Genomic DNA, 17,998 nt, shown 5'->3' on the forward strand with positions numbered 1-17,998 from the left:
TCTGGGTTTTTTTTTTGGCGGGGGGGGGGGGGGTATCACCATACTGTTTTCCATTTATACCATTTTACATTCCCACTAATAATGTACAAAGTTTCCATTTTCTCTATATCTTTGCTAACACTTATTATTTTCTTTTTTCTTTCTTTCCTTTTTTTTTTTTTGGTAGTAGTATCCATTTCAGTGGATATGTGTGAGGTCTTATTATAGTTTTGATTTGCATTTCCTTAATGACTAGTGATATTAAACATCTTTTTATATGTTTATTGGCCATTTGTTATATAGTCTTTAAAAATAATTATTTGTTATAAGTACCTTCTTTAAAGGTAAGTCAATTTGTTTTAGCCCTGTGTACTTTTTATGACTTTTAAAACAAAACAATTATTTTCAGAAGTTAATGAACAATGGAAATGGTTTAATCTTTTGTCATTATCATTTGTAATAGTTACCAAAAATGTTAGAGCCTGGCCAACTGATCTATTGCAAGATTTGTTTAATAACGAATAAATTGGCTATGAGGAAATAAGACCAAAACATTTACTTTTATTTATTCCAAGGGTCTGGAGGATAAAAGAAAAAAATGAAATGATAGACTGCATAATGAAGATATAACTACTATGTAGCCTCAGACAATCACTTTTTAATTTTTTGGGAGGGCCGGGGAGGTACCAGGGATTGAACTCAGAGTCACTCGAACACTGAGCTGCATCCCCAGCCGTATTTTGTATTTTATTTAGAGACAGGGTCTCACTGAGTTGCTTAGCATCTTCTCACTGAGACTGGTTTTGATCCTCCTGCCTCAGCCTCCTGAGCCTCTGGGATTAGAGGCTACACTCTTTTATGATTTAGGCATTTTAAAGCAGCTTCTAAAAGTCTTGGAAAATATACTTCGAACAATTAAAGACAAAAGCTATCCAACCTACTACATATATCCTCAAAAAGCCATTTAACTGGTCTTTTTTTTTTTAAAAAAAATATTTATTTATTTATTTTTCGGTGGACACAACATCTTTGTTTGTATGTGGTGCTGAGGATCGAACCCGGGCCGCACGCATGCTAGGCGAGCGCGCTACCACTTGAGCCACATCCCCAGCCCCTTAACTGGTCTTTATTAGGCTCTTCTTTATAACTTTTTACAGGACCACTGAATTTCCATATCCAGACTAAAAAATGAGAACTTTCCTCTGTACTCAGGAATGAAAGTACAGAGTAGGTAATGGCAGTACTGAGAGTGATCTGAAAAATTATTTTGTAGTAAAGTAATGGAAACAGGAGAACTGGCACTGTTTTTGAGACAATATTACAAAATGACTTTCTGCGAGATGGAAGTTATAAGAACTGTTAAAATTAACACATACATCAGGTAATCAAAATGACTTTTTCAGGGATATGATAATCTTTAAAAAGTTGAAATTCTCCGCCAGGCATGGTAGAGCACACCTGTAATTCCAGCTACTCATGAGGTTGAGGCAAGAGGATCCAAAGTTCAAGGCCAGTCTGGGCAACTTAGCAAGACCCTTTCTCCAAAAAATTTTTCTTAAAAAGGGTGAGAGATACAGCTCAGTGTGCAAGGCTCTGGATTCTATCCCCAGTACTGTTGAGGGGAGGGGCAGGAAATGTTGAAATTCTCAAAATATATGACCTATACATGAACATGGGCTTGTTTTTTTCAACACATTTATTCTCCTGTTAATCATGAAAATCCAATTCAATTATTTGTACTAAAGTTATTGACAACTTTGGGCAGCTATTTTGATGGGAATTATAATCTTTGTAATTAGGAGTTGAAAATGAAGAGGGATGTGATTTAAGCTTCAATATGTGATGAACTTAAAAAAAAAAGAATTATTGCTGTTATTTCCTTTTTCTAACCTTTAAATTTTTCACTATACTTTCTCATGTCTTTTATTTTTTCCTTTGTGTGTATGTGTGTGTGTGTGTGTGTATGTGTGTGTGTGTGATGCTAGAGATTAAACCCAGAGCCTTGTTTGTGCTAGGCAAGCACTCTACCACTGAGCTATATCCCCAGCCACAGCTTCTCATTTCTATCTCATTCTAAACCTTATATTTACATATATATCCTTACCTTGGTGCCATTTTACTTATCTCCCCTATCACAAAGTTGATGTGGACACATAATTTCTATTTCATATTCCCATTTTAATCAACAGCACCTAACATAATCAGTGTTAAGATAATATTTCTATCTGCTGAGCTGTTTCTAATTTCTAAGACCTTAATTACTTTCTCTCTTTATTTATTTTTTTGACAGAATGACCACAACCTATATACTCTATAGATACAAGCATGTTGGAATGTACTCATTTGCTCAGGGATTATGAGGATTTGGGTTCTGGTAGAATCTGAGCCTAGAATCTATTGTTTTTATTCCATTAAGGTATCTAAAGTAGCTTTTTTGCTGTTGTTTTGATTGGGTAAAAACATTAAATGAGAAATTATAAGATGGCTTTATTCTTTGTTTTTTTTTTTTAATATTTTTAGTTTTAGTTGTAAATGGATCTTTCACTTTATTTATTTATATGCAGTGCTGAGGATTGAACCCAGGGCCTCACGCATGCCAGGCAAGTGCTCTACCATTGAGCTACAACTCATGCCCCTAATTGTTTTGGCTTTTCAGACTTAATGTTAATACAAGATAGTGTTTAATAGTCTTGGTGTGTAGGAATTTTTACTCATCTTTTATGCCTTTCAGTATTTTACTTTATTTTTTTCAGAAGGTTTTACGTTTATTACTGAATCAACCTCCTAGTGCAAAACAGAAACAAAAAGAAAAATCGGACCCATAAAACATGTCCAACTGAGCTGGGGATGTGGCTCAAGCGGTGGCGCGCTCGCCTGGCATGCCTGCGGCCCGGGTTCAATCCTTAGCACCACATACAAACAAAGATGTTGTGTCCGCTGAAAACTAAAAAATAAATATTAAAAAATTCTCTCTCTCTCTCTCTCTCTCTCTCTCTCTCTCTCTCTCTCTCTCTCTCTAAAAGTAAAATAAAATAAAATAAAACATGTCTAACTGTCCAGACAATGGTGACATTTTCAGCTTACTACAGCAAGATGATAGTGACCTTGACACAGTATAAATATGTATATCATTTCATGTGCAATTCTTTTTTTGATATTTTTTTAGTTGTAGTTGGACACAATACCTTTATTATAGTGCTGAGGATCGAACCCAGGGTCTTGCACATGCTAGGCGAGTGCTTTACCGCTGAACCACAACCCCAGCCCCTCACGTACAATTCTTTATGTAGACCCAGTTTGGTTCTTCTCTAATATGTCCTCTTAAGAATTATACAAGATTTTCTGGGTGTGGTAGCACACGCCTGTAATCCCAGCAGTTTGAGAGGCTGAGGCAGGAGGATTGTGAATTCAAATGAGACCCTGTCTCTAAATAAAATACAATATAGGGCTGGGGATGTGGCTCAATGGTCGAGTGACCCTGAGTTCAATTCCCCAGTATCCTCTCCCCCCAAAAAAGAGTTACACATCATTTAATTACCAGTTTTCATTCAAGCCCCTGGGGAATGGAACAATTTTGCTTTTGTTTCTTGGTCAGGTATTGCTTGTCTTGAAAGTCTTGTGAGAAGATATGGTGAGGAATAGAACCAAGCACAAATAACACAATGGTGGAGAAATTAAATATTTTACTTTTTAATACTAATGTTCAAAATGCTTTAAATTATCCTTTCCCTCATTAGGCATTTGGCACAAATCAAGAGGATTATGCAAGTTACATTATGAATGGAATCATCAAATGGGGTGACCCAGTTACTCGCGTTCTGGATGATGGGGAGCTGCTGGTCCAGCAGACTAAAAACAGTGACCGCACACCACTGGTTAGCGTCCTTTTAGAAGGTGAGAAAGAATGATGAGATGGCCTTAAACGTTTAAGAACAGCAGCACTTTTAAAAAGCCATTTAGCACATTCCAGAATTGATTTTCAGTTCTAAACCTTATTCATAATCTGAAAATAGTTACCCAGTCTGTGTACCAATATTATACACAAATTAAAATTTCCTTGGGATTGAGAGTTACTGATAGCAATTAGTTTTCTTGTAGGATTATATCTAAATTTCTCTGATATTAAATAGACCTCATTCAGTTACAAGAATATTTACTGAATACTTGCTGTGTTTTAGGCTACTTAGTTGCTGGAGATAGAGACATTCAAGCATCTCCACTCAAGCGTTCAGTCTAGTCATGAAAAAGACTTGTAAAGAAATTCCTAACTACAGCATTTGTGTGTAAGGATGTGTGCTAATGCAAGAAATTTTGCCCAAGGGTGGTCAGAGTAAACCAGAAGTGATGGTTCATTTAGGCCTTGAAGGATTAGTTAGGATTTTATCAAGTAGACAACAGGGGAAGGACATTCCATTCACAAATAATTAATGTACAATTATGATTAGTATGAGGACAGAAAAATTCAGTGAGGCCAGATGACAGGAACCTAACTCCCTCAAAAGTCAGTGGGCAAGGGCTCCTTGAGAGAAGCATGTTAAGCCCAGACCCAAAGGATGCAGAGAAGCTGGCTGGGCTATGTAATTGGTGTTCTAGGCAGAGTGACTAGCATGTGAAAAAGCCCTGAGCAGAGAAGATCTGGAAACAGAAAAATTCACTACACATAAACTGAAGAAGTGTAGATAGGAGCCATTTCTTACAAAGCCTCACTGGCGATGTTAAAGACTGCATCTTGGGACTGGAGTTGTGGTTCAGTTGGTAGAGCACTTGCATAGCATGCATGAGGCCCTGGGTTTGATCCCCAGCACCACATTTAAAAAAATAAAATAAAAAAACCTAAATAAACAAAATAAAGGTATTGTGTCCATCTACAGCTAAAAAAATAAAGACTGCATCTTAGGGGCAATGGGAAGCCATTTGTAGGGTTTTAAGCAATAAGTCATGTGAGCAGATGTGTGTTTTCAGAACATCATCATAATTGCCTCATCATGGAGAATGGATGGAAAATCAAAAAGAAGCAGTTGCATCTTGTCTTAATGAGTTCTGGTTGAGTGGAGCTGGAGCCCAGTAGGCTAATCTGAGAAATATCTAGGAGGTAGAACAAAGTGTGACAAAAATCATTATTATTAATTCTCAACTATAATTGGGTTAATATTCTTCAAGCCCTTCCCATTTGCCAATCACTCTGTTAGTACTTTATATGAGTTATCTCATTTAAGCCTAATGTCAGTTCTGTGGGAATAGATGCTCTTGTTATCCCTGTCTTGTAATTGTGGGGGCTGAAGCTTGGAAATATTGGTTTGATTGTTTAGTTATCATACATATATCAGTTATCACACATGACTCCCAGATTTCTGGCATTATAGAGCCTGGTAAATGGTGCTGTTTACTAAGATTAGGAATACTAGTGAAGAAGCAGTTTGAGGAAGACAGATCATGAGTTCGGTTTTGAATAAATTCTAGGCTCCTGTAGGAGAATTAAATTAGAAATGGCAAATAGCCTATTGCATAGGTAGGCCTGGCACTCAGAAGAGTAGCCCGGCTGGCAATAGATTCATGATTTGTCAGTTTGGAGACTGACTTTGAAACCATGGGAATGGATGAAGTCACTTACAGAAGAAGTGAGGGTTGAGATGAAGAGAGGACCTAGAACTTATCTCTGAGGTGCATTAACAATTTAGGACTAAAAAAAGTGGGAAGTGCTGACAAAGGAGACTGAGCAAGAGTCTTGTTGAGGAGTAAGGGGCCAAGGGAGAGCATGCTGTCTCAGAAGCCAGAAATGGAAAGGTGTTTCAAGAAAGAGGGAAGTTACAAGTTGTATCAAATTTTCTAAGAGGTCAACAAAGATGAAGTATCTCTCTTGATTGGTAGCACGGAGATCATTGATGGGAGCCTAATCATGTCATGCAGTGGAAGCTGTATGGTTGGTGGCGATGGACAGATGAAGGGGAGATGAAGAGTGAAGCTACAAATGGAGATGATTGTTTAGGGAAGTTCCATTTTGAAGGGTATTGTTGAGTGGAATGAAGTCCAGAAAAGGTGTTTTTTTTTTTTTTTTAAACTGTCAGATCAGATCATGTTTAACACTATTGAAAAAGCTTCAGGGAAGAGGAAGCAGCTGAACATATTAGAACGAGGAAGGGTCGCTAATGTCAGGTTCCTGAGAAGATGGTAGGGAAAAATTTATTGGTTTATGGTTGGAAGAGGGACGTATCTTCCAATACACATGAGGGGAGGGAAGGGTTGTCTAAATGCAGGTAAATTTGTAGATTTGGTTGCCTTTAGATAAGGCCTGTGTCTTTAGAATTCTGTCTTTTTATAGAACATTTACTTCTAATGAGGCAGTTTTTCCCTAGTCACAATATCATCTCCTAACACGATAGTATTTTTTGTTAAACAGTTTGATAGAACTAATATCACAAGTGCTGATAGGCATTACATTCTCTCCCTCCCCCCTTTCTCTCTTTTAAGAAACAAAACCCTGGCACTTTATAAACACAGTGAGAATTTTGAAAGATTAAGGCAATGTGAAACAGCAAGAAGGCATGTTATTTCACCATACTTTTAAAAAATGCTAATCAGATCATTAAGTTTAGTTGCTAATAAATAAAAGGAAACATGTCTGCCATGAAACTGTGTCAGGAAATGTTAATGAGCAACTAGTTGAGACCTCAGTACATTGTGGATCAAAGTTTAAACTTGTTTGATTCTCCTTTGCTTAGGTTGGCTTTTTTCCCCTGACTTGTTCATATCTTTATGCAGGCCCTCCTCATAGTGGGAAGACTGCATTAGCTGCAAAGATCGCAGAGGAATCCAACTTCCCCTTCATCAAGATCTGTTCTCCTGATAAGATGATTGGCTTTTCTGAGACAGCCAAGTGTCAGGCCATGAAGAAGGTATCAAGATTTGTAATTTTATTTTAATTTCCTGTCCCTTAGATGTGTGTGTGCACACACACGTGCGAGCTTGTACATACATGTATATACATGCATATATCTGCCTTTGTACACATGTACATAAACCCTGTAGTAACTGTTCTTCTCAAATGAAACTAAATTATCAGCATACCTTGTAAGGGAGGGGCATTAACTGTTTTTGTTTTTGTTTTTTTAACTTTGTAATGCATTTTTAAAAATTTTTTTTCAGTTGTAGATGGACATGATATCTTTATTTATTTATTTTTATGTGGTGCTGAGGATTGAACCCAGTGCCTCATACGTGTGAGACATGTGCTCTACCACTGAGCCACAACCCTAGCCCCTGTAATACATTTTTATTAAGGGTATCTTTACCTTTTAAATTATCTTTTTTGTTTAGTACATTTTAAGATTAATTTTCATTTCTTAACTTTATATCAACTTGATTAAAAGAAGAATTGTTAAGAGTATTCAGGTGGAGTAGAGCAAACTTATATAGGATTTCTTTTAAGTTCTTTTATTTATGTATAAAGTTGAACTGTTGAAGGCCAATTAAGTTGATTGGATAGTTTGGGAAAGAAAAGAGGTGATCAATATTCCCAAGAATCCCTACAAAAGGATGATTGTATGTTAGGTAATAGAGTCTGCTTGACAACTTAACTCAGTCCTCAATCTTCTTTTCCCCATTTAACACTTTCTTAATATGGCTACTTTGAACCATCAGTGAAGCTAAAACAACATAGAATAGGATCCTAGAGCTGAAAGGACATTAAGATCATCTGGTCCATCTCTCTTATATTCAAGAAAGTGACAAGTAGGTTATCTAAGATAGATGACTGCTCAAAAAAAAAAAAAAAAAAAAAAAAACCTTTTCGAAAGTCTCACTATGAAGACTCTACCTATTTGTCTCACTTGGTAGTCAATGTTGTCATTGGTAGGCTAATTTGACATCCTACCAGACAGATAGTGAGGAAATTATATTTTATATCCAACTAAAGTATTTCTTTGATTTAAACCTTTTTTTATGCTTGATCTTTTACTCGTATGAATTGATAAAAGTAAAAGACGTGGGAAAGTCATAACTGGGGAAGAAAATCCTGAAAATTGAGTGCTGCCTACTAAACATGATTCTGGGTGTTCTTTGGTCTTACTCATAGGCCCTCACTTCTAACCCACCCCAGATGGTAGAAGTGCTTTAGTTTTTCGTTAGGAAAGGGACTAAAAAGGAAAAACCCATTCCAAAATCCCAGACTCCCCCAAATCAAAGTTTAAGAAGTTAGTCTCTTGTTTTTGTAGGTTGCAGAAAATTGTTGGTGATGGGTGCTTGCAGTAGATGGAAGAAGCAGATTCTGAGCCATGAGCCCTGAAATGGCAAGATTTATACTCTAGGGCTGGTGGTATAACTGAGTGGTAGAGTGCTTGCCTAGCATGTGTGAGGTCCTTGGTTCAATCCCCAGAATGCTCCCCCCCAAAATAGTTAATATTCTATTTAAAGATCTTTCAAATTGGGTGTGAATGAGAGAGGAAAGTTGCCAGCCATGGAAAGACCTCAGACTATCATAGTTCACTCTATTTCTGAGTAGTATCTATCCTTCTCAGGAATATCTGCAGAGAATAAACAAGACTAGTAACTCCCGAGAGTAGGTGGGGTCTGTCTGTCTTTGTTATTTTTCAGTGATGGGGATCAAACCCTGGACTTGAAGCATGGTGGGCAAGCTGTCTACCACTGAGGTATTTTCCAGTCCTTATTTTCTGGTTTTTATTTTCCCTTAAGCCACTCCTGGTGAAAATTTAAATAATAGCCTTTTGAATTTCCCTATTTAATTGAGAAGCTAATTCTGTTGCATTTCCCTACACTGTCTGTTCCTGTGCTTGTTCAAAAGTGGTAGTCTTCCCTGCAGACGCTCCATTGCTTTTCACCAGCTGCCAGCTTCTACCTCAGATGTACTGTGGGATGTGGGTGGATAGGCCTAGTTTTTCTATAAAGTTTTTAAAAAGTACTTTAGGCTTCTGCAGATCAAAGCTTCTTTGTGAGTGTGAGATATTATCATTTTTACTAATTTAATCTCTTGCAAATTGACTTGAGGGGGGGAGGTAATATATGCTGATTTTAGAGGCTTAAATGGTTAAATTAATGGCTTAATAACTTATGATTTAATCTTTAAATTGTTGAAGCCTTTCAAGGTAGAGTTTTAGATGAGTAGAAGGCTAAAGAATATAAAAATAAGTGTCTATACAAGCTTATTCAAAATCATTTCAATTCATGATTCACTGTCTGGATCATCCATGTACTCTTAAAGTTACAAAAATTATTTCTGCTTCAGCAGTATAATAAATTCACATTAGACTTTTTGGTTTTCCTCAGGGGGAAAAATATGATTCCCTGTAACTAAAGTTCAGAACAGAGAAAAGAATGAAGCATAGGTGTCTTAGAAATATATTAGAAATATTACAAAATCTTTCCCTGCAAATAGCTTTCACATTGTTACCTAATGATAGGTTGACAAAAGCCCGAGGGCTCAGACCAGTCTAAAGATGCTCAGTCTTCCAAGTTGTTTTTGAAAATGAAATATAAATGCCATTCTTTAGTTATTGTAGTCTACCTCCCACCACTGTTCTCCTCTCTACATTTTCAGTGGGAAGAAAATGTTTTTAACTTTTTTTCAGAGCACAAATGATTTATAATGTTTTATCATCCTGGAGAAAACATTTCTTTCCTTCTAAGTGCTACCCCCCAAAATATAGCTTTTCCTAATTACAAAAATAATTTAGAAAATACAGAAAAGCATAAATACCTATCTTCTTCAATTCTTTTTTCTACACACACACTGTATTGGGGATCACATTGAACATAGTATTTTTTGTTGGTTTTAATTTTTTTGCAGTATTGAACCCGTGGGCTTGCACATGATAGGCAAGTGCTCTATCTCTGAACTATATCCCTATTCCTTTTTATTTTCTTTTGAGATAGAGTCTCCCTGAGTTGCCTCAGGCTGGCTCAAACTTATGATCCTCCTGCCTCAGCCTCCCAAGTAGCAGGGATTTAACAGATTTGTGCCACCACATCCAGTGACATACTATTATTCGTTCGTTTGTTCATTCATATACACACACACACACACACACACATACATATTACGTTCATACATACATACATACATACTGAGGATTGAACCCAAGGGCACTTACTATTGATTTATTTTTTATTTTGAGACAGGGTCTTACTAAGTTGCTGAGGCTGGCCTCAAACTTGTAATCCTCCTGCCTCAGCCTCCTGAATAGCTAGGATTACCTCCACACCTGGGGAAACATACTGCTTTAAACCTGATTTTTTTTCACTCAAGATATTAAGAACTTTTAAAAATATCACTAATATGTATCTCGATGTTATGTTAAATTAATAGCTGTATAGTACCCCTTTAAATAGTCCCACTTTGTTGCACATTTAAGTTGTATCCAGGTTGACCCAGGTTGGTTTTTTACAATTATAAATAATATTCTATAGAATTTCCAACCTAGAGAAACCACTATTTCTTATTAGATTTTTCTTCGGTATATTAGCATGTTATAAGTGAGAATTTGGACTTAGGATTCACATAGATCTGAGTTTTACTCTATGATCTTGGACAAGTTCCTTACCTTATAAGCTTGTTTTTCTCAGCTATGAGTGAAGGTAATATTCATAGCTGCTTCTTAGGGTTATTATGAGAATTAAATGATATGGTAATTTATGTAAAGTAACACTGAGTACCTGTAACGTATAATATGTACTCAATAAAGTACAGCAACTGTTTTTACTTATTATACATACTTTCTGATTATTTTCTTAGTGTAAATTCTCAGAATTGGGACTGCTAAGGCAAAAATATTAATATATAAAGGATTTTTATGCATATTGTTATTACAATTCTTATGTAAATATACTAATGATTTATAATAAAGTCCACTTCTTCAGAAAGTTGTACTAATTTGCACTTGCAGCTGTGTCATTTGAGAATGAGTTCTTAGGATTTGTACCCCCACTTGATAGTATTAAAATTTTTTTGCTAGTTTGTTAGACAAAAAGTTGGCCCTGAAGTATTTCTTCAGCTACATTTTAATGATTAACTGTTCAATTTTAAAGATTTTTCAAATGTTTTATAATGACAATAGTTTGTGCAACTCAAAAATAATGTAACATGTTAATTTTTGTTGAAGAGGGGTGGTCTGAATTAGTTAAGACATAGAGTATCTTTATGAGCATTTATTACTCAAACCAAGAGGTGAGTGTGGGATAGTGGAGAAGGCCATTAGGCTTGCTTTAATGAGAATGTGAGATTCTATTGTAATTATGCTACTGCTTCTTTTTCACAAATGGTGTAAAAATACATGAAAGTAGTTTATTCTCAATTAGTTTAGAATTGACCATGTGTTTCTCTCAATTTGCTTAATAAATCCTTTCTCCACAGATAAACTCCTCATCACTGACAAAGTACATATGAGATATTAGCCTTATATTTGTGGGGGGAGGGGAAATACCATATGTTCCATTAAGAGATTTGAAGAACTCACAGATACTGCTTTTCTCTCCCATTTTATGTTTGCTTCCTAAACTTCATTCTGCTTTTAAATTTTAACTCTCTTATCCACTTTTGCATAATATCTGAAAACATCTTTTTTGCCAGTTCTAGTAGTAACATTAAATGAAAAAAATAACAAAGCAACAGAATTTGATTTTAACAGTTATCTAATCTTGATGCTTTCTAAGTAAGCAATGAGTACAAAGATGAAATAGAATAATTGTATACAACTAAATTGAACAAAATTAAGTTAAAATATTAGTGATTTATAAAACTACATCCATTAATAACATGGTATAGTCTTATTTTCAAAGGATTGAAAATTAATGGAAGAAATTTTCCTTTCCACTAGCTTTGCAAGAAAGAAATAATCTTCTTTGAATATCCTTCTGTAAATCCCACTGCAAATTGTAGTCTGCACAGAACAGAATCATGGTGCCTAATCCTCCTCTTTTCATGGTTTAGTCTATACAAAGAGCAGAGCTGGAAATTGGATCTTTTGACAGCAGTTACTAAGCAACAGAATTTGGATGTTTTTGGTTAACATCCTAATATATCATGTAGCTGATTTGTTGAAGTTTTTGCATGTCTTAGCCGAGAGAAGTGGATACTCCGGAAGTGACTACAGGTCCTTGTATGGCTGGGTTGGGGGGGGGGGGGTGTTCCTTTTGTTTAATGAACTGTGTCTTCTTTTACTTGTATCTGTTTAGCATATAAAGGAGGATGGTGCCAAACTTTCAGACTTTGTTGTAACTTTTTATTTTATTAAGCATACTCACTCTGAGGTTCATGTTATATGAAAATGTAAGATTTTTTTTCCTGAAAAGCAGGGAGAACAAATAAGGGATTTTAAGGTCATCCAAGAAGCTTTAGTGCTTTGCCAAAAGTTTAGGTCCACTTCCTGAGGCAGTTTCATTAGAAGACAGCTGATGTTTGCTTGGTTTACTCCCAAGTTATTTTTAGAAACTAGAGATTATCACTGATGGCACCCATTTAAATTTGCTCATTTACGTTTTTATATGCTACCAAATATGATTAGAGTAAGCTTTCAACTAATTGCTGACAGATTTACTACATTAGGGATTTTCTAAGCCATTAGATTCCTACTATCATCAGATTGCTACTAACTAGGTTTGGCTAACTTTGTGCCAACTGCTCCAAAGTTGAGATGAACTCTTTCAGCCCCCAAAAGAACCAGAGAACTCGGCCTCACTTACCTAAGAGCACAAAGAAGTTAGAGAAAACGGATTTTGGAATCTACTTGGTACACACTTTGCTCTGTGGCTTGTGATTCTGAAAGTCTGGGATTAACATGGAACGAATGCAGGTGTGCATTCATGTAGACTCCAGAGCCTGCAGCTGCCGTTTCTCCCCTACTCACAGGTGGCTGTAGTGCATTTGAAGATTCCTGGAGTGGACTCTGTCTTAAGAGTGTCCTGCACCATTTATAGACCTGTCCCCAATTCCTCCATGGCAGGAGCCCACTTCTGCTACAGTGCTTACAGAGCACATCCAACACACTCCTGCCTTGAGCTCATGCTCCCCATGTTCTGGGTTGTCTCTTATGACCCTGGAGTCTGTTTTGTGTTATCTGCCTTTGCAAGCAAGAGAAGTAGTACCAGAGGGTTTTTAACAGTGGCAATCTCATCACACGCACAGCGAGAAATAGACCGTGAGATTCTGTTTTCTCAAGATTGTCTTCATCCTTTTGAGTAGACCTCATCATTTCCATGCCGACAGATGCCACTTTTTCCCACTATTCCTTCTTCAACTCTTCCCATTTTCTTTTTTTAATCTTTTCTTTCAGATTTCGTACTTGACTCTAAGACCATATATATAGTGTTAAATTTACTAGCTCTATAGGAAACTCCCTGATAAAACTAAGATGGTCATACATATGATCATACACAGATTAATTTTATATGAACATACATAGATTAATTTTATATGATCATACATAGATGAATTTTTCAAAGCGTCTGTAACATACAGCGCCCAGCTCCAGCTTAGCCCTCCTTGGCACTCTAGGTAGCATCTTTTGATCTGGTGCAGGCACCACATGTCTGTCTGTTCTGTGTTATTACCAGTGGTAAGTCATGGTATTCTGACTGGGCCAGTCCACAATATTATTTTTTCTGCATTTTTTTTCCAGTACCTCCTCCTTTGGTGGTTTACTACCTAAAGTGGTGGTAAAGTCTCTCAGCTCAATATGCATATATTATCACTAGACTTTAGTCTGGCATCTAATTTCTTGTGCTTGCCCATCAAATCTGAGTCTCAGTGATCATTCTGCTGGGGCCTCAGGCCAGGAATCCATGAGTTTCTGAGGAGACTAGACAGAAATCATGGACCCAAGGGAAGAGTGATGACCTCATATTCCACTAGGGACTAGATAAGGAAGAGAATATACGTGGAAGGGGTGTGGGTATGTATATTTAAATTAGAGCAGAGTCACTTCCCAGAAGAGTTCCAGTCATTGAGATTGGTCAAGTTACAACTAGAATTGCACTGCCTTTGTCATGCTTAGCACATTAAAAGACTTAGCTGTGAGTGCTCCTTTCTCTGGGGTAGTAATTAGTGCACTGACTGCTGTCTATAAAACAACAACAACAGAACCCCCACTACTTTACATTAAATGACACCCATAGGAGTTTTTCTTCTAAAATGTTTTAGGTAGCCCAGGCAATCAACTATGAAGTGATTTGTAAAGCTTTGTGAATTATAATATCTGAGATAAGTTGGTAAGACTATATACCACATAGCAATTTATCATCAATATAGATCCCAGAAATGTCCTGAATAAGGTCTCTGTAGCCATATAAGCTATACATTGTTTTGAGAAAAAAAAAGCTGATTCAAGAAAAAACGTAGGATTACTGCAACAAGCCAGACCCTGGTCTCTCAGGCCCCTGTGGCTCTAATCCATAATCTCACAGTCTGATGACAGAACTATATGCTTGCCTCAGAACTTATACTAGAATTATGAAAAATGTTTTGAAAAGCAAAGCATCATTTTAAGGGATTCCCTGAAATCCCCTGAGTTTGTAAGTTACCACATTGGATGCCATATTGGCCTAATCTTCAAAAATTAGCAAGTAACTACAATGGAGCTACTGCCAGACTCTCCCAGTATCTTGAATTCCCCAGCTCAAAGTCAAAAGGAGCCATCATTTTGATCAAGAGACTGAAATATCCTATTCTCATCCGTTCTTCCCTTTTGGGGGGAGAAGATTAAAGGCTTTTCTCTTCTTGTTCTTCATATGTGCTCATGATCCATTCCCAAATCAACTTCTCCATATTATTTTTCACTTCATTTGCCAAACCAGGAAGGATCCTTGACCTCTGTTTTTCCCTCCTCATTATGCTCATTCATTTGCCAAGTTCACCTGTTTTAGAGTAATTTCTCCCCCCTTTCCTACAAGTTAACTCATATTCATCCTTCAGATCTCAGTTTATGTGTCACTTTCTAAATTGAAGATACCATCCTTGACTCCCTGAGTTTCTTTATGAGTCAGGATGACTGAGTTATGCTACCATAATGATCAAGCCCTAAAACTCAGTGGTTTAACACAATGAAGTGACTATTTCTTACTCATGCTACATGTCTGTCATGGCTTAGAAGGTGAGCTTTTCTCATTGTCGTTTCTTAGAGACTCAAGCTAATAGAGGTTCTTTCTCACCTGTGATTCCATGAGAGCCAAGATAGGAAAAGAAAGATGGTGAATCACTCAGTGACTCTTAATTTCTTTTAGAAAGTGATATATTTCCACTCATACAATTATGAGTGACCAGCTTCCCCCACTCTAATTTTTGTGAAGGTAGGATTACATGTCTTAATTACTATTCTCTCTGGTGCCTTAGTTAATATTTGACACATAATAGGAATTCAAATATATTTGTTGAATGAATGAATGAATATGGCAGAACTTCTTGTTTTGTAAGTTCTTGGTCCTGTATTCTTTCCTCTACTATTTCTCCTTGAAGATCTTATTCCTTGCCTTGATTTCAGCAATCACTTCCCAGAGAGTGATCTCCATACCCTGACTTCAATCAGACATCTCCAACTATTTACTTGATATTTCTACTTGAATTTATAATGCATAAGTTTGAATTTATTCATTTAGTAAATACTTGTAGATTATTTTCTGGTAAGGATCATGATAAGTGATATGAGGATACAGAAATAATTAATAGTACTTAACCTTCTGAGTGCTAACAATTCAGTATTATACAGGAATAATACAGTGAGTCTGTAATACATTCACAGTGTACGAAACACTGATTCTAAAGAGAAGAGAGACAAATGACTTTGGGCAGGATGGAATTAGAACTTGTGTTGGTTCAACTATCCAATCTGTTGAGCCAACATCATTACTGAAAAGCGTTCTGGGCTGGGTACTAGAGATATCATGAGCAAAGTGAAGTTTTTATCTACCTCACAATCCAGTAGGGAGACAGGTAGCTAAGGAAACAGCATAGATGAGGTTTTGATGAAGAGCAGGACAGTGATTGAGATGTAATGGGGAGGGAGCAAAGGAAAACATTTCCACCAGAGGGTTCCACTTGATTAAATATCTGGAAGCAGAAATTATTGTTGGTATTTATGCCAGGAAAGATGTAATGAGGCACTTGTTCAGATGGCAACAGTAAGACTCAACTATGATGACTTTTCTTAATTGTCACAAATACTTTAAAGACCAAATAAACACAGGTTGTTTTTCAACTTTATATAAAAAATATTAGTATTATGTGTTTAATTTACTTTATTTCTCTACCTAACTAAATCTTCTAAGGATAAAGGAATATTATGATACCTCAAGCAAGATGCAGGTGGGAACCAGAGCAGGCTTTGCCATCTTGTGCACAAAGGTTTTCAGCCAGAGAGTGCCGCAGTCTGGCTGCAGCGAAATAACCGGGGGGTGACGAGCAACTTGTGTACATTGATACAGCAGAAGTGGGAGCCAATTATTGTAGGACCAGAGGGGTATATATACATTACACAAAGCTTATCTTAATTAACATAAACTAGATACAGCAGTCAACCAATAAGGAATCTCCACACTTAATGGCTCGCTGGCATTACTTCACAAACCACTCCCTCTGGCAAAATGCCAGGCGCCATCTTGACTTGTTTACAGACCCTAACATTTCCCCCTTTTGTTTAATTTAAATAACGACCATAGTGGTTTTTACACAAACACCATAAATAATCTGCTACAAGCAGAAGGGGAGGATACAAAATGCCACAATATCAAGCCAATTGATGGCTCCATGCAAGAAGCCCTTGGAAAAATTATACCAGCAATGACACCGTTTGCAAAGATACCAAGTTACAATTTGTTGTAGATTACAGTTTGTTGTCTCAGTCCAGGTAAAGCAGTGTCTCAATAGATTAACTCACAGTCCAGGTAAATCACAGCACAGGTAAGTTCTGCAGGCAGCTAGCTTAAATCACAGACCAGGTAAGTTCTGCAGGCAGCTAGCTTGATCCGAAGTCTCGTCCGGTTCTCAGCAACACTGGAAATTCTTCCACCCTCGTCCTCACTGGCACTGGGACGAAGGCAGGAACTCTGACAATGCTGGGTAAAGAAAATCCCGTAGCATTCCACTAAGAAAACAACCTTCTGAACAATTTAGTACATTATCTCAAGGTTTTTTACATTTGAAATAAGCCTTAATAGTGCTCATTACTCATTAGCTTCCAGGTGTGGGAGAACCATTGTAGTTATTGACATTGGAAATGACCAAACTTCAGGGACACAGGACCGTCTTCCGCCTGCAGCATCCCGGGCAGCCTCAGATGGCCCCGGAGAGAGTCTGGGGAGTGTTCCGGACTCAAACTACTACTGGGCACAGGGAGCAAGAGCCTTCGAGACTGTGCCTCCAGGTCAGGTTTGGATTTGGGCTTGCGGCAGTGGTGTCCTGCTCCCTGGGCAGGGGGCAGGGAAGAGCCAGCTGCCGCTGCTTGGAAAGTCCTTGCTGCACCATGATCGGCTCACACACGTGGCAGCCGCCGCACCGATTCAATTCACGCACCCTCCGGTAACGAAAAGTATTTAGTAATAGCCTTTTGCTGCAACTTTTTTCCGGATAATCCTTCTTCTTCTGAACTTTCTTTTTCTTTCTGACTAGAGTTCCTGGGCTCTTATCAACACATGCCCTAACTATTCTTGGTTCCACTGGGGTGCCTCCTTCCCTTAGTAATTTACTTCTCACCCCTTCCATATTTTCGTCACAAAGACAATACAATACACCAAGACAAAACAAGACACAAACATGCTGTATCAATCCTTTCCATTTTCTCGAAATGGCCATTTTTCCTCTCACCCTATCTAGGGACGAGCAGATTTGCTCCCGTCCTATCTAGGGACGGGCAGCTTTTTTTCGTCACTTACCCCCGAGTGTCCCAGGGCTCCTGTTACAGGCCACCATCTGCCACAAGCCCAAATCCAAACCTGACCCGGAGGCACAGTCTCACAGGCTCTTGCTCCCTATGCCCAGTGGCAGTTTGAGTCCGGAACACTCCCCGGACGATTGGACTGGATG

At 37.5% G+C, this 17,998-nt stretch overlaps 1 protein-coding gene across 1 annotated transcript in view; it reads left to right on the plus strand.

Moving 5' to 3' along the window:
- Nsf (N-ethylmaleimide sensitive factor, vesicle fusing ATPase) overlaps positions 1 to 17,998 on the plus strand; it is a 148,834-nt gene that overhangs the window by 100,336 nt on the left and 30,500 nt on the right. Inside the window, exons 14-15 of the mRNA XM_046421262.2 lie at positions 3,717 to 3,873; positions 6,739 to 6,872. Coding sequence (XP_046277218.1) covers positions 3,717 to 3,873; positions 6,739 to 6,872 — 291 coding nt within the window. The remainder of the gene's footprint in view (positions 1 to 3,716; positions 3,874 to 6,738; positions 6,873 to 17,998) is intronic.

The sequence above is a fragment of the Marmota monax genome, unplaced genomic scaffold, assembly GCF_021218885.2.
Source record: "Marmota monax isolate L192 unplaced genomic scaffold, Marmota_monax_Labrador192_F-V1.1 WCK01_AAM20220418_F8-fsc00322, whole genome shotgun sequence".
In the NCBI taxonomy this organism is placed as follows: domain Eukaryota; kingdom Metazoa; phylum Chordata; class Mammalia; order Rodentia; family Sciuridae; genus Marmota; species Marmota monax.